Source organism: Ursus arctos, chromosome X (genome assembly GCF_023065955.2).
Source record: "Ursus arctos isolate Adak ecotype North America chromosome X, UrsArc2.0, whole genome shotgun sequence".
Lineage (NCBI taxonomy): Eukaryota > Metazoa > Chordata > Mammalia > Carnivora > Ursidae > Ursus > Ursus arctos.
Window position 1 is genome coordinate 70,265,989 of NC_079873.1, and position 20,657 is coordinate 70,286,645.

Sequence of the window (20,657 nt, forward strand, 5' to 3'; positions counted from 1 at the left end):
ATAGTGATCAATAAGCGATTACAGGTAGGATGAGAACTAAGCTGGGGTTAAGCACTGCAGAACAGGAAACTTCAGGGAAGTTTTACAGGGTGAAATCAGCATTTCCTCTCCAAACTGCAATTTCTCTCAATGTCCTATGACGCTATAGACCCAAAACTCCAATGAACCAATTGGTAAAATTCTGAAGCAAGCACTTCACTTCTCCTCAGCTCACCTCAGGAAAAATAATTTACTTAGCTTTTATCCCTTTCAGTAAGGGTCTTAGTGTCTGCCAGGCGGTGATGGTTAGAAAGGATTGATCATCTACTATTGCTGATGTTTTGGCTACCTACTAACACATATGTTTTACTGATGTACACATGTACATGCATAGATAAAAAGCATCTACTTTAAGAATACTTTACAAAAATGATTTGATGATAAAAATGCAGTTCTTTATGGGTGATATTACTTTTTTAAAACTGGGCATGTTTGTACCAACTTCTCTAAATCCACCAATAAGGTGGCTGCTTATTTAGCTACATGCAGTAGACCAGAAGATGATTGCTTTGTGTAGACATAGCTAGTCTCTTGGACTGCTTTTAGTAACCCATTTTATAAGTGCCTTTTCACTTTCACTTCTTGATATTATATGTGAATCTATTCGAAAAACCTATGCCAAATAAATCTGAACAGATCAGTAGCTACTACTATGAGATCTTTAGTCATTTTAAATCATAAGTGAATATAAAAATATGTTACTAAGTAACTTAAAATACTAACACTTTTACATTTGAATTAGCTCGTTTTCTCCAAAGCTATATAAGCAAAAATATATTATTTTTAATGGTGGGTTATTTACTTCATATACCATGCATCATTACTTTTCAGTTACTGGTAGATCTTGAAAACAGTTCCATGTTTACTGGTGATCTTGAGTGTCAGAAGCTCCTAATGGAAGCTATGAAGTACCATCTCTTACCTGAGAGAAGACCTATGATGCAAAGTCCTCGGACAAAGCCTAGAAAATCAACTGTGGGAGCACTTTATGCTGTGGGAGGCATGGATGCTATGAAAGGTAACAAAAATGATTAATTTAGAAAGTATCACTCAAAAAAAGATATATTCTCAACACCTCCCAAATTATGAAGGTGGCATTAAAGGCATATCTAATTTTATGCATCTAAAGCTAATTTTAATAAATAGCATATTTTATGTAATTTTGCATTTTTCTTACCTTATGGGATATAATCTTTTAATTCATGTTAGCTAAACTCTTAATAGGTACTTTTATTTTATGGCAACAATTTTTAAATTTGAGCATTTGCTTTGCAATATAAGATGTTTTCAGGGAAAACTTACTTAAGGTTTATCATAAATAGAAGGGTTTAGCAAATTTGTGTTAAAAAAAGGCATATTTGTTTTCTGACAGAAATAGAAGAGGGGCCTTGCTGTCAAGTCCCTATTAGATGTTCAAAGACCAGTTACAAAGTATCTTGAAGTGTTGATGTTACAGGATAGAAAACTGGTTCCAAACTGAGGTTCAGCAGCTTGCCATGTGAAAATCAATTGAAAGACAAGTAATGGTGGGAAAAGAAAGGCTGCTTTATTCAGAAAGTCAGCAACTTGGGCAACAAATATCTCAAAGACAATCTCCCCAGTATTGATGAAATCAGAAGGTTTTAAAGGAGAATGTTTGGGAACTGGTGGGGGCTATGTGCAGGAGAAGCCGGCCCTCAGGCAGTTAATCATATGTCAACATGACCTTGAACAGACTTGCTGGCATCAGTGGCAGGTGTTATCAAATGTGGTCAGGACTTATCTTTTGGGATAGTCTGGTCATTCCTTAAAGCCAATGGTCTGCAAAATCTCAAGGAAAGTAGGTTAATTCTATCATAAATCAAGGGACTAAGGTCAATAAACAAGGAGTGCATAAGCTTGAAGTGAGTTAACCCTTAACACCAGTTGAAGTCCTGTTTCAAATCCTCACTGTGAATCCTTCATTCCATTTCTATGGAACATACATAGCGGTCCATCTCCTGTAACTGCTTCAAGCTGAATTAGAACACGTTATGGGCTTTGGAATGGAAGGATTTGACATGGTGAGGGACATAGCTTCTGGTCCCTTGTTCTCATGGAGGGGGTATCAGAGGTAGTTTCTTACCTCATTTTTCTACATTGTTTGGCACTACATGGCATCATCAGCTTTATTCCCAAGTATAATCTAAGGAATAGTAACAGTATAGTTAAGCCCAATTTTATCATTCCCTCTAAAATTATCTGATACCAAAAGAGTAGTTCAGTATCAAAGAGACTAGATTTGTAAACCAGTCCCAGCCACCCTGGAAAAATGGGGCCTTGTGGGCAAGGGTCTGTTGCAGCCATGTGGCTTGCTGCCTGATTTTGTCTCTCTGGGTTCTTATTTCCAAGGACGAGTTAATATAGGTACAGCAAGTGGTGTTAACTATTATATAGACTCTACCTTGTTCAGCAAGCAGTTGGGTAATTAATAAGAGGCATTTCTTTTTTTTTCATAATACCTTCAGATGAATTTTATCTGAATAATCTTAATAGCAGCTATACACATTGAAAGTATAGCAATACAAATGTATATAAGCTATACAATATATTCTATTACTGAGGTTGGTGTACTTTCTTTTTTTATTATTAACATATAATGTATTATTTGTTTCAGGGGTACAGGTCTGTGATTTATCAGTCTTACACAATACACAGTGCTCACCACAACACATACCCTCCCCAATGTCCGTCTATGAAAACATACAAACAAACAAACAAACAAAAACAAAAACAAAACCACAAAGTTTAATGCTTGGAGCAAATTATAAACCCAATATCTGAGTTGCAAGCACTCCCAACAAGAGAATTTTTAGATGTCAGGCTCAAAGCATCCTCAGATGGAGTGGGAGCAGGCACTGGCAATCTGATGGCTTTTTATCGTTTGTAGTTTAAATGTCTCCAGTGATTCTTTTGAGTGGCTCACAGAGCAACAGGCATGAAGATTGTCTATATATGAGCTATTGTGGCAATTTATTTGAAGTTTCTCTTGAGTTGTCTAGTTTCAATTTGCAGGGCTTCAGGAAAAGGGGCAGTGTTAGTTCTTATTTTAAGACAAGAGAATAGGAGAAAATCGGCAACCTTATTTTGGAGAGTCATAGCCAGATATTGGAGGAAACCAGAAGAATTTACAGCCCAGTTTTATGAGCAAACAGCAAACACTCAACGATAATTAATCAGAACTAGAATCTAACATCCATGAAGGTGTTTTATTGAAATATAATCTTTCTCTCTAAAGTCATCTTCACTCCTGTCAAAGATAGCCAAATTAAGACTGGTTTGTAAGATAAGTTTAGTTTTAATAAATTTAATTAATTTTTACATAATTATTCACATAAGTACAGCAAGAATAGTGGTTGACCATAGAGATTGTTTTAAAACCTGCTTTCCAGAAGTTTTTACAATGAATTTTAGATTTGACTTTCAATAGCCTCGCAAGGCCAGAAGCCAGGTCAAATACTTTCCATCAGATTTGCCTGCAATTCCTGTAGATTTGGGTGAATTCTTCTCTTCCTGAGGTCCCTGAAATATCTTGAGGTTCCTGCACCTTCCAAGAACTGACATTTTTTTACTCACCTGATAAGGCTGGTGGGAATTCTGTAAGCAATGTGCCAGGCCAACATTTCCAAGGGGCTTTATTGGTTCCATACAGTCAACTTTAGTTCCTTAAAGCTGTCTGGTTATATCTGAGTCTATGTATGTCTTTCTTAAATATTACATTCTACTTAAAGCCTTGGTAAAATAACCAATGTTTCCAATGGTATCTTGTTATAAAGAGTACTCATTTTCATTGAATTTATGCAAATAATGGTAATTGCCATGAAAGAAAGAATATTCATTGAGAGTTTCCAAATTCCTCAGGGATTAGTAGGGAGAAAAATAAATATTTCAGTTTGTTTACCAAAGAATATTTTTTAAAGTTTTTATTTATTTATTTGTCAGAAAGAGAGAGAGAAAGAACAAAAGCACAAGCAGGGGGAGGGGAAGGCAGAGGGAGAAGTAGGCTCCCTGCTGAGCAAGGAACCCCATGCGAGACTGGACCCCAGGACCCTGGGATCATGACCTGAGCTGAAGGCAGACACTTAACCAACTGACCCACCTAGGCGTTTCTACAAAAGAATATTTCTACCAAATTTCTGTAAGTCATAGATATCTTAAGAGAAAAAGTTTCCTTAAATTTGGAAGAGCAAACATTAAAGAAGCAGTAATAATTTAAATAAAAATTATAAAAATATAATCCTTTAAAATTACTTAGTCTCATGTTACTAATTCTTGTTCTATTTGAATGCAGGTTTTCCATTAGTTCTGGAAATTCTTAGTTTAGTTTTATGATCTTTAAAGTATCAGACCTGCGTCTGCCAAAAGGCCTTTTCATGAATCTCCTTGAAGCTGAAATGAGTATTGCAAGAGATTCAGAATAACTTCAAATGACAAAAGACTCAAAAATGGTTATATTTAAAAGTCTGTTAAGATTTTATTATAACGTAGTTGACAAGGAAATGCAGTTATTTCTGTGATGCACATTTTAATAATTAGAATTACATGTGATAACACTGTGCTAAGACACATTAAAACTTAAGGAATTTTACATAACTTTTAGAACCATCCTGGCATTTACCCACATAGTATAACCTAAGAAAATTAATCATTATTTGTTTGACAATGCTTCTAATGTAACTTAACATACCAAATAAACAAGCCTAATAAATCAAAAAAGACTTTAGAATTTGAATTTTTGGAAAGTTTGTTAAGAGCTTCAGAAGATTCTAAACCACACACCTATATAAGATCATAGATCACTATAAAATTTAATATTTTATTTATTTAACCAAGGTGACAATAAGAGATCCCAAAGGCAAAAACAAAGGGTTACCTGGTTGTTAGCAAAACTTAGCTCCTTTAATATTGAGAAGATTAGTAATCAAAGACTTAATAAAAACAAACATAGAAACTTCGTTTTTCTGTGCAGATAAATATAAAATATTTTGTTTATAATTTCTTAGCAATAACAGACCAACAAGAAAAGAAAATTTTGTCTTTTTAACAAAGTTAAGTTAATTTCCAGAGAAAAACCAAATTCCAATCTTATATTACTGTACTTTTAAAATTCATTTATTCCAATCTTAGTGATTCCTGACCATAAATATTTTTTTACAAAGATTCCCCTTCATAAACTTTCTACAACTGCTTTTTTAATTCAAATTTTGTCATAACTCTTTCTTCTCTATAAATAGCCAGTTTCATTTTAGGAAAAATTATTTTTTCCCTCAACAAAAATGTATTTTTATTCCTCATACCTTTCTTACATATCTCCTATTTTCCTATATATGGAGTCACTTTCCTTATCATTTCCAGCAGTCTCAAATACATGTATCAGAATTTTAACTCTTAGAAACCTTTTTCCATTGGAAACTAAGTAGTAACCAATTGTGAATGGTTTATTAGACCAGAATTTTTTAGATTAGCAAATTTATGAATACATTTTATATTTTATAGAAATGTGTTTTCATAGAACTTTTTAATAAAGCATAAGACATGCTTATTAGCAGACTCAAGTATATTTACTTTTCTGTAATAAGAAGCCAAAATCAGATAAACCTATATTTAGTAATTAATGTTAAAACATTAACATTTTATTTTATTTTGTAAAGACTTGGATATCCAGTGAATTTAACCCAATTTATTATTTAACCTAGCAAAACTTCAAAGTTTCAGGTTACCAAAATTTTGGAAGCTATTTAAAAGTTTATCTATACACCTTTTTTTATCTATTCAACCTACTTGTTCTTAACAATTACCCACGTAAACTTCATTAGGTAAAATCAATCGTTATCTTAAATAATTTTTGTTGACAAATTGCAACAGTTACAACAAGAATTTATTACATTCAGGTAGAATAAAAGCTAGTTATCATTATTATATTCAATGATGATAAATCCAAAAGACATGTCTATTTTAATTAAACCATCAACCTTGATTAGCTTTAATAAAAAATATATTACACCCTTGTCCACTAAAAAGTCAGTTAATTTGTTTCCCACTGTCAGTTTTATCTGGGCCTCTTGTGGGGAAATCTGAAGTGGGCAATTTAAGTCCAGGGGAGCCCTTGGGCCCCTTCATGTTGATTTAAGAGTTGTTCCCATTTGAACCTCATAAGGATGTGGCCCAACAGCTTGGGGTGCTTTTTGCTCTTCAACAGTGAGGATAGGAGGAGCAGGAGTCAATGGTGCTAAAGGCACTGAGGATGGTATAGGAACCACTGAGTGAAAGGCATCCATTGTGGTACAAGAAAAGAAGGAGGGGTAAGGCAGAGAAAGAGGCAGGAGGGATGCCACTTGGAAGGCCAGAGCAGATTTAAAGTTTGGACTAACATTCCTCCATCTCCATTTCCTGTCTCCTGCTCCTGAAAAGCAGGTTTTTTTCTCTGTTTGCTTTACAGCTTTCTGGTGAAGGTGGAGAAGCAGGTAGTGGGTTGGGCATTGGTTCTGGTGTTTGTGCTTGGTCAGGTGGAGTTAGGATTTCCTGTCTGCCTATATTCCTCCTCCTTTTCTATATTATTCTGATTATTAGGAAGGTCGGATGTCTTAGATTTTTGCCCTCCTTACCTCTCTGGACCATCAATTAGGTCCCTTCCTGTGGGGCATCTTTATTTTGAAGTAATATAAATGTAGGGAATTTCATCCCATTTATCTGATCTCTGACAAAACAACTCCAATTTACAAGATAGTGTAATAATTTAGAGATCCATTTAATGACCTCTTTCTTTCAAGCTCAAAACATACATATGCCAAGAAGTGTTACAATAAAATACCATTTTTTAAGATATGGAATCATAACTGTAAGTATGCCCATCAGACAGAATTCACTCCAGTGTGCTCTCAGATGGAACAAAACTAAATCCTCCCATTCCTATGCAGATTCCTAAAACAGACAATCAGACAAACAGACAAAGTACTTCTGAGACAAACAGATTCCCCTCCTTCAAAGAGAGGTTGGTATGGAATAACTTCTGAGTCATTTCTCTTACCAGCGGTACCACAAATTGGCCCAGAAAGGTCCAAATGGCTAAAAGCTCAGAGAGCATAGAAAAAGGACTCTGAGAATGCATGCCAGTGGACTGACTTGATTCTAGATCTCAGCTCAAATAGATAAACAGATGCATGTTCTCTCTCCACAAACAAAAAGCAAAAGTAGGCAGTTCACACCATGTTGGAGAAGACAGGGAGTCTCCCTGAAACAAAAGGAGTTTGGGCAAATGCTTGGGAAAATCCTTCAAATTCTCCACCCTAGGGTTGACTAACAAAAAGCAGATGGCTTTAACTATCATAGCCTCTGGCTTGGGAAATGAATGGGTAAGCCCTGGCACTGTCTTGGCCAACTGCTTCATTGCAGGAATCCCAAGGGGGCTAAACAAGTTGGAAGTACAACTCTTGGCTAGCTCACCAAAGTCTCTTACCAGACAGAGAACTATTTCCTAACTCAGGTTTGGCTGCTTTCTACTTGAAAAACAATACTTGAGAGACAAATAATAGTGGAAAAGGAAAGGTTGCTTTATTCAGGAAGCCTGCAACTAGTGAAGATGGTGGACTGATGTCCCAAAGACCATCTTCCCAGTCCAGATGAAGCCATAGAATTTTAATGGGGAGGTGTGGGAAATAGCGGGCTAAGTGCAGGAGAAGCTGATGCTCAGGTAATTAATTGTATGTCAACGCGACCTTGAACAGACTTGTTGGCATCAGTGGCAACTGTTTTCAAATGTGGAAAAGTCTGGTCCTTCATTTCTCAAGGTCAATGGTCTGCAGAATCTCAAGGAAAGTGGTTTAGTTTTAATACTTAGGACAGCAAACGAGTGCATAGGTTGAAGTGAGTTAAACCTTAAGATCAATTGGAATGCTGTTAACTATGATAGCAAGATCAGCAACTTAAACCTGGAATGAGGTAATGATTTTACATAACAATTTTATCAAAGGGAATAGGGACAACTTTCTGAGGCCATCGTGTCTACCCTGAACCCTTCTGAGAATCTATTTTTCTACATCTCTGCCTTTTTTGACTTTATTTCTTAGTCTGTAGACCCACGTTTCCAAGACAATGAGGCAAGGATTTTGTAATTAAGATATGGGCTGTGTAGAAATTAAAATCAATCTATTTAAAATGTGCTAAATCATGCATAGAAATGTTATTGATACCTTGTAGAAAATAATGCAAAAGTCAAATTCTGTGCCACTGGAAACCAATTCTTTCTTTTGATATGTGTAATTGGAAATTGAAAGGTGGTATAAGAAATATGCTAATTAATCATAAACCTATAAAACAGGAGCTTGCAAATGCAATTATTTATAAAGTAGCAAAGTAACTTCACAGAACAAATGCTCTTTAGAAAAGAACAAATACAGTGAGATCCTATAATTAATTGCAAGTCTGGTAACTTGATATTTTATTGCATTTTGTTGAATAGAATGAATATTAACAGCATTTAAAAAGATGTCTAGTTTGATATTTAAATTTAAAGGGAACGAAATAGAAAATGCAAGCATAGTTATCCTTAGTTTCTAATTAAAACAAAAAACAAAAAACATAGCCTAACCTGCAAGGTGAAAAAATGGAACACACTGTGTTTGTTTTTGTTTCTTTGTTCCCTATTTTTGTTATTTTTCAGCTTCCTGTTGTTTAAGTTATATTACAAAATGAATGTGTTACAAAAAATGGTAATAGATATCTACAGTTCCTTATCAGTTTTTTTAAGAATGACTGAAATGTGAACCTATAATCCCCTTGACTCTATTACCACAGTTTCATATGGAAAGAACTAAGTTTCATTTGAGACTTCATGGGTACCTAGTGTATGGAGACATAAAAGGCCCTGTGGGAAGTTGCAGACAACTACAATAATAGTAAAAAAAAAACAACTATTTTTGAGTACCTGATCCTTCATTGGCATTTTGCAAACATAATTTCTAATCCTCACACTAATGCACACTAGTATTGCAGTTTTGCAGATGAGGAAACTGAGACTCTTCAGGTTATATAGCCAACCCAAGGACAAGCATCTAGAAAGACTGGAAGTGGAATTCTTACTAAAATTATATGTTCCTTTTGCAATACTGCCACTATTTGAGAAGAAAGAGCAAAACGACAAAAACTGACCTCTCTCTTTTAGGGTCTTAGAATCTATTGAAAAACCAAGTTGAGCGCTTAGGGACAAGAAAGAAAAGAAAGAAAAATATCCCTAAGTACAACAAAACATTAAAGGGGTAACATTTACCTATATAAATCAGTATTACATTTCCATTCTTTCATAAAGCTATAAAATAATTTCAATATGCGTGCTTTTTCTTAGAGTGTGTTATTTTGTTTTTTAAAGATATTTTCTGAACGTTCACCTTTGGTTGTCTAAGAAATGCAGTACTTCTTCAGTCCTTAATTTTCTTTTTGACTCATACAGTTAACTTGGAATTAGTTGCTAAATACAGGCATCACACAGTGGCCGGGGTTAACTATAACTCCTACCGTGTATAATAAATGAATCATCAGAAACTTGTATAATCACAGAGTCAAAATTTAAAAATGGTCAAATGGTAAACTTTGGGCTTTTGTACATAAAGGTATGCAGTAACTTTTCATTTACTAAAAACAATGAATTCTGAGAGGCGGTATGGCATGGAATAAATGAAAGGCTAATATAGGGGCGCCTGGGTGGCACAGTCGTTAAGCGTCTGCCTTCAGCTCAGAGCGTGATCCCGGAGTCCTGGGATCGAGCCCCACATCAGGCTCCTCTGCTGGGAGCCTGCTTCTTCCTCTCCCACTCCCCCTGCTTGTGTTCTCTCTCACTGGCTGTCTGTCTCTGTCAAATAAATAAATAAAAATCGTTTTTAAAAAAAGGCTAATATAGTTATTTTTAGATCATTTAAAAAATAGATGGAGATAATCACCAGATCAGATATACTCACAGCTGTAGGAGCTATCATGTTCCCAATGATACTACAATGGTAGGTTGGTTTTGTTTCCTCTTGACCAGATTATAAATGAGAGTTGAATAGGAGCTTAGAGATGAATTGAGAAACAATATTTGCAATGTTTTAGGGAAGAAGATCTATATACACAGAAACATCATAAAATGAGTCCTAAGGAAAGACATGGGTAAAAAAAAAATCTAATTTAGGTTTTCCTATCAAATATAGAGCTGACATAGTAAGCCAGCTAGGGGATTTACATTTTGATTAGTTGAAGCAATATTGGAGATAGGTAAATGGGCTAAAGAAGTCTTCAGAATTCAAGATATAGAACTACCAGTTATATATGTTCATAGACTAAAATAAGAGATGTATTAATCTTCTATATTTCACCTAATGCCCAGAAAAAAAATTAACTTGGCATAAAACAGACTTCTACATTATTTCAGTGTAAATCGTCTGTGTGCAATTTCTTAATGTAGCTTTGTACAATTTCCTGACTACTTCACTATTAATATTTCTAAAATTTTAGTAAGTAGAGCAGCCTAGTCTTCATTTTCTAATCTAAATTCACTTTCTGGTAAATTCCACTAATGAAAAGAGTTTGAAATAAAAAGTTAAAATAGGAAGACTTAGCTAGGAAGACAGATTTGGGAAGATTGGAATGAGGGAGTAAAAAGATCTGAAAACTTTCAGAAAAAAATGGGCTGGTTTACAGAGTGAAAGTTGATGTGAGCTTGTAGATGTTCCAGTTTTAACAGGATCATCCAGAGATATTTAGTGTAGGAAAGATACTCTTCTAAGTGGTGTTATTTGACCTTTCAGTACTAAATGTAGCCAATAAAGCAATTGTTGATCTGTAAATCAACATTCAGCCAAATCCATCTTATCAGTGAAAAATGGAGGGATTAAAGAGAAAGGATAATGAGTATCTGTACATACACAAGTTTTTATTGTGAAAATCCAAACTCTTGAGACATAAATACTTACAGTGATCTATTGATCAGAAAAGATCTAAAATTACAGAATCAAAATAAACACAGTCTTCACTAATCTAAGATACAAAGAAAAACTTTCAGAAGCAGCCACAGATACAATATACTTTGCTTAAATTTTGACTTGGTATGATCTCATACCATAGCATTATAATTAGCCAGTGGATACAGTTCAGATATAAACATATTTTTGTCATAACTAATGAATTATATTTTCTCCACAAATCACCCAGCAGAATAACAACTGAAAAGTTTTGTTTTTTGTTTTTCTTTGTTTTGCTTATTTCTATGGTTGTCTCTATGCATTTGTGATGAAATTCCCTAAATCTGCCCAAAGCTGTCTGAAGTACACTGTATGTGTGAATAATAAATCTTTATTTCCCACCTTGGTTATTAGTCAGAAACTTCCTTGTGCAAAATCAACTTTTACTAAAAAATAGCATAGCTATTGTGAATGATGGTAAAAAAACATTGCTTACAGAAATGACAATTTATTATGTAATAAAGGAGCTAGAAAAATAACAACAAATGAAACATAAGCCAGCAGAAGGAAGGAAATAATGGAGATTGAAGCAGAAATAAATGATACAAAAACTAAGAAAACAATAGAACAGATCAGTGAAACCAGGAGCTAGTTCTTTGGGAAAAAAAACTAATAAAATTGATAAACCTTTAGCCAGACTTACCAAAAAGAAAAGAGAAAGGACCCAAATAAATAAAATCACAAATGAGAGAGGAGAAATAACAACCAACACCACAGAAATACAAACAATTATAAGAGAATATTATGAAAATTTATATGCCAACAAATCGAACAACCTGGAAGAAATGGATAAATTCTTAGAAACATATAAACTACCAAAACCAAAATAGGAAGAAATAGAAAACTTGAATAGACTGATAACCAGCAAAGAAATTAAATCAGTAATCAAAAGTCTCTCAGTAAACAGAAGTCCAGGGCTGCATGGCTTCATGGGGTAATTCTGCCAAACATCTAAAGAAGAGTTAATACCTATTCTTCTCAAACTATTCCAAAAATTAGAAAAGGTAGGAAAACTTTATAATTCATTGTATGAGGCCAGCGTTATCCTGATCCCAAAACCAGATAAAGACTCCACTAAAAAAGAAAACTGCAGGCCAATATTACTGATGAACATGAATACAAAAATTATCAATTTATTATGAAGTAGTGACAATTTGATATGGCAGTAGTGACAGTGTACTATGGTAGTGAAATTGGCATTTTAGTAGTTGAGTAGAAAATGAACTTTTATTAACACATAAAGTAGGTAATATCTCAGAATTAAGTTCTTAAATATAATAAATAATTATAAATAATCCTAATCTATTTTTAAGTATAATCCTTCATTTTACCATCATGGAAAATTGTATGAATCAACACCAAAGGCCCATTTAAAAGGAATTTTCATTCCTGTTTCCTTAGTCACTTGTGTTTTAAATCAACGCACACACAACTGAATAAAATAAAAAAAACAAATTCATATATTGAATGACCATAGGAAATTAAAATAATAATGGATGTGTAAAGAGTTGGTAATAGATTCCAAGGTAATTTTATGTTATAGATTATCATGTTGACACCTGTGTTAGTACTACTAGTAGCATAGTCTAGCAAAAGAAATCATTACAAGTGCGCAAACCATATATATTAAATGAACTGTTTTATTCTGACTCTTCCATTTGGACCCAGTAATAGCAAAATATTACCTTTGCCTTGTCAGCCAGGTTAGAGAATCATCGGGTACTTTAATTTGAGTTGCAATCACTGATTCTAAGCTATAAATTATAGGTAAATAAATATAATGTGAATAATGCCAACTAAAATTTTTATACAAGCAATTTTTCCATTGTTTTATATCCCTTTAAAAGGTACCACTACAATTGAAAAATATGATCTCAGAACCAACAGCTGGCTACATATTGGCACCATGAGTGGCCGTAGGCTTCAGTTTGGAGTTGCAGTTATTGATAATAAGCTCTATGTCGTGGGAGGAAGAGATGGTTTAAAAACTTTGAATACTGTGGAGTGTTTTAATCCAGTTGGCAAAATCTGGACTGTGATGCCTCCCATGTCAACACATAGGCATGGTTTAGGTAAGAGCTTAATGTTATATAGTTTCTGAATAATGTATCATTAGATCTTTTTAAAAATTAAATACAGCTGCACATTATTGAGATTTTGTTTTATTTTAATTCCAATATAATTAACATACAGCATTATATTAGTTTCAGGCATACAATATAGTGATTCAACAATTCCATACATCACCCAGTGCTCATCAGGAGTGTGCATTATTGGGATTTAGCCAAACCCTTGGTCAAAATGTCTACAAAATGCTGAAAAGCTGAATCAAACAGTAAAAGCTTGTGAAACTTTTTTTTCTTGCTTCAGATGTCATACTTGCTAATCCCGCCTCCCTTCAAATGTATTTTAAAAGGGTACCACTTTAGGAAGGATAAAAAGTTTTGGGAGGAATACATCATTGAGGAACATTAAACTTCAATAGGGAGTTTTCTTCTAAACTAAACTTAGGAAAAAAAGCAAAAAGCACTTGATGATGAAAAGACATTGTGTTTTTAATTTGATGAACTTTTTCCCTTCCCATAAGAGGCAATCTGTATTTCAGCAAAAGCCTTGGGATACAGGTCCAAGGCAGGGATATTTAGAAAAAAACTGCTTTGATTGAGAGCAACTCTAAGTTACACTTAAGCCAGAGATTCCTAAGAAGTTTAAGAAAGATGAAGTGGAGGGGCGCCTGGGTGGCTCAATTGTTAAGTGTCTGCCTTCGGCTCAGGGCATGATCCCGGAGTTCTGGGATCGAGCCCCACGTCAGGCTCTTCTGCTGGCAGCCTGCTTCTTCCTCCCCCACTCCCCCTGCTTGTGTTCCCTCTCTCACTGGTTGTCTCTCTCTCTGTCAAATAAATAAAATAAAATCTTTAAAAAAAAAAGAAAGATGAAGTGGAGACTTCTGAAACAGTTGGGAACTTTGATTCTCCTGAATATTTGTTCAGGGTACATCTTTCTTCATGCTAGACTCCATAAATTTTCAATATCTTAAAGTTTATTTAAAAAGCATAATAATTTCCTTATTATTTTAAGAACTGACTTAAACAGCTAAAAAGTGGCAGATTTGGGACTGGTATTGTTTTTTTCCCCAAATTATCTAAAAAGGTGTCTGTGTCAAATGATAAACTATATAAGTATTCAGCTCAGTTGTGTCAGTGTGATTGCTAGACATTGCTTAGAAAACATATCTTACAGAGAAATCATAGCAGGTTTTTAAAAATCTAATTGATATTACTAAGAAGGTGGACGTGATGAAGTTATACCACTGAGATGCTAACTGAGATGGTGGAAAAGGTGGGGGGAAAGACCAATTATGTGAATTCCCAGAGAAGCAGTTAGATAAGGGCTATTCATAGTATGTAATGGAACAAATTTCTAACTAAACCTCAAAAATCCCCATTTATTTGATTATCTCATGGGAATTTTTTTATCACTATAATAGAAAACAGGGGTTAAAAAGACCTACTACAGTTAACCTACGAATTATCTAACCTACAAATAATCTAAGAATTACCTGAGATTCAGTATATATGTCTCATCTATCCCTTACATTTAAAAAATGATGTTGAAATTATGCCAGAAAAAATAGTTTCTGTTTTCTATTACATCCCTAGAAATGATGTGTTCCACTACTTCCATTAACTTCAGTATTACAACAATGATAGCCTGCCATGATACAGTAACTATGCCTGAAATTTTCCTAGGTTTAAAAGACCATGTTTAGTTTCATATCAAGATTAGTAAATTATAATGTATACACAAAATCATTTAAGAAACAAAAACATTTTTTAAGCAGCCAATTGTTTGCAAAATGAAAAAAAAATCCATTATCTGTGGTATACCTAGGTGAGACCTCATGTTATTTTTACCTCCTAGGTGTAGCCACACTTGAAGGGCCAATGTATGCTGTCGGTGGTCATGATGGATGGAGTTATCTAAATACCGTAGAAAGGTGGGACCCTGAGGGACGTCAGTGGAATTACGTGGCCAGTATGTCAACTCCTAGAAGCACAGTTGGTGTTGTTGCATTAAATAATAAGTGAGTAAATCCAAATATGAATGCTCTTTACTCCCAGGTCATGTGGTACATTTCAGTGATCTGATCCATCAATCAATAAGCATTCTCAATGACCAGGACATCCTAGTAATCAGTAATAAAAGTCCTTTGTTGGAACTTTCCCTTCATTATATGGAAAATGCTCATCTAAAATGAACATTTAATTAAATATTCTGTATTGCCTTGTTATTTAAGTGTAGTCCTGGGACAAGTAGCATCAGCATTACCTGAGATCTATTTAGAAATGCTGAATTTTAGTCCCACCCTAGACTTTCTGAATCAGAATTGGCATTTTAAAAATATCCTCAAGTGACTTGTGAGCACATTAAATTTAAGAAGCACTTTTATAGGCAAGGAAGTTCCAATTGTGCCTTCGAGAAGTTACCATTTTTTTTACATCATCACTTATTAAAATTCTGGTTAGTCTTGTAATAGGGCAAGACTTTTTGCTCTTTGTCTTTCACTGTCCTGAGTGTTCAGGGTTCCCAACTCTATAATTACACTGAGTCCTATCTTTCTGAATCTTTCCCCTTTCCTGATCACTTGCCTAGAAAACAAGGTAATATATTAGAACCCAATGACATTAAAGGTTGCTAAGATCTTTGAATTGTTACTTCTTCAAGTTTATTATGCCCTTTCTGACAAGGGGCCTTTGGAAACAATGACCAGCATATAGGAGGGACTTTAATGATGACAATCTCAGACACCAGAATTGATCAGTGGCAGGAGACAGCCTTGTGTGTCTGTACTGACTGTATATAACGTCAGTATTTCATCATACAACTGGGAAATTTCAACAAAGATGGTTATAGCGCCTTGTGCACAAAGTAGTAAATGTCTATTCTTAAGAGGCTACCCAGGCTTACAGTGTCGTAGAGCTTGAAATATTCCTAAATCTGATTATCTTTGGCCTGATCTCAATATCAGGTGACTTGGGAACAATCTCCTACATATTACAGAACAGAGTGGAATCATCAAATTTGAGTAATTGCATTTTGTTTTACTGACTTGCTATTATTCACAACTGAGCATGAAGGGCAGTTATAAACATATGGTTTAGTAAATCCTTATTTTTTTATTGATGCAGGATTAAATTTAAATTAGATTTAAAATGCTGCTTATCATAAGAATTGGCATTCTAAAATTTATGGAAGAAATGGGATAGCTAATATATCTTCTTAGGAAAAAAATCTGGTTTGTTGATTCTATCTTATCCCCTTAGCTGTTTATTAAGTTAGTCTTCTTAATGACAAATGTTTTTAATACTAAGTGAAACAGTTCATAAAAATAAGAGGGATTTTAATGCTATGCAGCCAAACCTAGCCAAAATTGTAAGGTTGCTGGAGTTAGTCTTTGGAAATATCCTTCTGCCCTTTTTCTATTTTAATTTCCAGGTTTATTGAGGTATAACTGACAAATACTGCCAGTGTTTTTGATATCTCCTTTCTCTCTCTGTCTTCATTTCTTATGGGGTGTTTTTTTTTAAAGATTTTATTTATTTATTCAACAGAGATAGAGACAGCCAACGAGAGAGGAAACACAAGCAGGAGGAGTGGGAGAGGAAGAAGCAGGCTCATAGCAGAGGAGCCCGATGTGGGACTCGATCCCATAACGCCAGGATCACGCCCTGAGCTGAAGGCAGACGCTTAACCTCTGTGCCACCCAGGCGCCCTCTTATGGGGTGTTTTAGTCCATTGTGTCAAACTTTCACAAAAATGATGTAGCCTGGGAGGTTTGGAGTAGAGTAGACCTTGAAAAATGCCTTTAGGTAACTATCCATTCACAAATTCAGGCCATCCACTACAAACTACTAAGGGAGTAGAACATATAGTCAAACTTGAAATGCTTTATACAAGGCATTTTCACATTTATTCTATGCACAAGTTGAAAACGTTTTATACACACACACGCACACACACACACACTTCTGTTCTTTTTTCCTAGACTATATGCTATCGGTGGTCGTGATGGAAGTTCCTGCCTCAAATCAATGGAATACTTTGACCCACACACTAACAAGTGGAGTCTGTGTGCTTCAATGTCCAAAAGACGTGGTGGTGTAGGAGTTGCAGCATACAATGGATTCTTATATGTTGCTGGGGGTCATGATGCCCCTGCTTCTAGCCATTGCTCCAGGCTTTCTGGCTGTGTGGAAAGGTAAAATGCTTCTATTTATTTATGCATGTATTTATTTTTTTTCAGAAATGAGAAAGATTTTCAGGCTACTAGAAAGTTGTCTTCCAAATAAATGTTAATCCTTTCAGAGGATTAATTTTTTTGTAAAATTGCACACTTACTCCTAGGCTCAAAATATTTTGAAGAAACCCTTCTAATGTATTTTAGGTGCATCATAAGAAATATATTATTTAAATGTTCTTTTGTTGTTTGATAATCACCCTATAAAATAATGAAATAAAAGGGATGCAAGAATAAAGAAATTTAATGCCAAACTATATCACTCAACCAATTCACCATCTCAAATCAATATGATGTTACTAGTTCAAAAATTTATATTAGTCCCCAGAGGATGAAGACTATACAGAAAGAATTCCCAAGGAGAGATGCTAATTATATTTTGAACAATAACTCTATTGCCATAAGTATTTAATTTTCCAAAGGTAACTTCTTTAAATGAGAAACATTTGTTTGGATAAAGTGTTTCTTACAGGAGAAAATTGATCTGCGGTAGTTTTTTTTTAAAGTTTAATCATATTAAAACCATATGATCATTTCAATTGATGCAGAAAGAAGTACAACATCCATTCATGACAAAAAAAAAACTCAAAAAGAAGATTAGAGGGAACATACTTCAACATAATAAAAGTCATATATATGAAAAACCAGCAGCTAACATTACACACAATGGGGGAAAACTGAGAGTTTTTCCTCTAAGGTCAGGAACAAGACAAGGATATCCACTCTCACCACTTTTATTCCATATAGTACTGGAAGTCTAAGCCACAGCAAATGGACTAAATAATAAATAAATAAATAAATGGCATCCAAATAAGCAAGGAAGAAGTGAAACTTTCAGTATTTGAAGATAACATGATACTATACCTAGAAAACCCTTAAAACTCCACAAAAAACCACTAGAACTAATAAATGAATTCAGTAAAGTCTCAGGATACAAAATCAATGTACAAAAATCTGTTGTATTTCTATATATTAATAATCAAAGAGCAGAAAGAGAAGAAAACAATCCCATTTACAATTGTACCAAAGCAATAAAATATCTAGAAAAAAAATTAACCAAAGAGGTGGAAGTCTTGTTCTCTGAAAACTATAAAATACTGATGAAAGAAATTAAAGATGACACCAAAAATGGAAAGGCGTACCATGCCCAAAGATTGGAAGAACAAACATTGTTAAAATGTGTATGCTACCCAAAGCACTCTACACATTTAATGCAATCCTTATCAAAATACCAACAACATGTTTTCACAGAGCTAGAACAAATTCGTAAAATTCATATGGAACCACAAAAGACCCCAAATAACCAAAGCAATCTTGAAAAAGAAAAGCAAAGATGGAGGCATCACAATTCCAGGCTTCAAGTTATATTTCAGAGTTATAGTGATCAAAAAAGTATGGTGCTGGTACAAAAATAGACTCATAGATCAATGCATCAGTACAGAGAACCCAAAAATGAACTCACAAGTCTACCATCAACTAATCCTCAACAAGCAGGAAAGACTATTCAATGGAAATAAGACAATCTCTTCAAAAACTGATGTTAGGAGAACTAGACAGCAACATGCATAACATTGAAACTGGACCATTTTCTTTTTTTTTTCTTTTTTTTTAAATTTTTTATTTTATTTATTTTTTTTTGATGTAAAGTTCAGTGATTCATTAGTTGCGTATAACACCCAGTGCACCATGCAATACGTGCCCTCCTTACTACCCATCACCAGCCTATCTTATTCCCACACCCCCTCCCCTCTGAAGCCCTCAGTTTGTTTCTCAGAGTCCGTAGTCTCTCATTTTCTCATACCATACACAAAAATAAACTGAAAGTGGTTTAAAAACCTAAATGTTAGAATAAAACCATAAAAATTCTAGAAAAGAGCACAGGCAATATTTTCTCTGACATCAGCCCTAGCAACTTTTTTGTAGATAGGTCTCCTGAAGCAAGGGAAACACAAGAAAAAATAAACTATTGGGACTACATAAAAATAAAAATCTTCTGCACAGCAAAGGAATCAATCAAAAAAACTACAAGGCAACCTACTGAAGGAAGATATTTGCAAACAACATATTTGATAAGATGTTAGTATCCAAAATATATAAAAAAAAACTCATACAATTCAACAGCAAAAACACCCCCAAATGATCCAATTTAAAAAATTGGCAGAAGGCATGAACAGACAGCTCTCCAAAGAAAACACACAAATAGATTTTTTTCAGAAAACAGAAACAAAAACATTCAGATGGCCAACAGACACATGAAAGGATGCTCAACATTACTCATCATCAGGGAAATGCGAGTCAAAACTACAATGAGATATCACATCACCCTGGTCTGAATGGCTAAAAGCAGCAATACAAGAAAGAAGTGCTGGAGAACATGTGGAGGAAAAGCAATCTTCTTGCACTGTCAGTGGGAATGCAAATGGGTGCCACTACTGTGGAAGACAGTATGGAGGTTCCTCTAAAAGTTAAAAATATAACTACCTTACCATCCAGTAATTGTAGTACTGGGTATTTACCTGAAATAATACCAAAAAATTTAAAAAGAATAGATGCAAATGCTTATTGTAGCATTATTTACAATAAACAATTTATGGAAGTAGTCCAAGTGTCCATCACCAGATGAATGGATAATTAATATGTAGTATGCATGTACCATAGAATATTATTCAGCCATAAAAAAGAATGACATCTTGCCATTTGCAGTAACATGGATGGAGCTATAGAGTGTTATGCTGAGTGAAATAAGTCAGTCAGAGAAAGACAAATACCATATGATTTCACTCATGTTGAATTTAAGAAACAAAACAAAGAAGCAAAAAGAAGGAAAGATTTCATATGGATTTATAATGGATTATTTCATCACCGCAAAAAATGTTGTTGGTGTTTTGTTAGGGATTGCACTGAATCTGTAGATCACTTGGATGACATTGCCAACTTAAAAGTATTGAGTCTTCTAATCCAGGAACATGAGGTATCTTTCTATTTATTGGTGTCTAGTTTCTTCCTTCCACTGCAGATGCATTTTACATATTTTTTTAAAGATTTTATTTATTTATTTGACAGAGAGAGAGACAGCCAGCGAGAGAGGGAACACAAGCAGGGGGAGTGGGAGAGGAAGAAGCAGGCTCCCAGCGGAGGAGCCTGATGTGGGGCTCGATCCCACAATGCCGGGATCACGCCCTGAGCCGAAGGCAGCCACTTAACCGCTGTGTCACCCAGGCGCCCCTACATATTTTTTCTTGCCTAATTGTTCTGACTCGGAGTTTTAGTACTATGTTGAATAAAGGTGGTAAAATTGTCATCCTTATCTT

The 20,657-nt window shown here is 34.6% G+C and overlaps 1 protein-coding gene across 2 annotated transcripts in view; it reads left to right on the forward strand.

Moving 5' to 3' along the window:
- The window catches only part of KLHL4 (kelch like family member 4), a 161,446-nt gene that overhangs the window by 114,223 nt on the left and 26,566 nt on the right, over positions 1–20,657 (forward strand). For both annotated transcript variants that reach the window (XM_026480150.4, XM_057313000.1), the window contains exons 6-9: positions 871–1,057; positions 12,896–13,120; positions 14,970–15,132; positions 17,095–17,307. In XM_026480150.4, the coding sequence (XP_026335935.2) occupies positions 871–1,057; positions 12,896–13,120; positions 14,970–15,132; positions 17,095–17,307 (788 nt within the window). The remainder of the gene's footprint in view (positions 1–870; positions 1,058–12,895; positions 13,121–14,969; positions 15,133–17,094; positions 17,308–20,657) is intronic.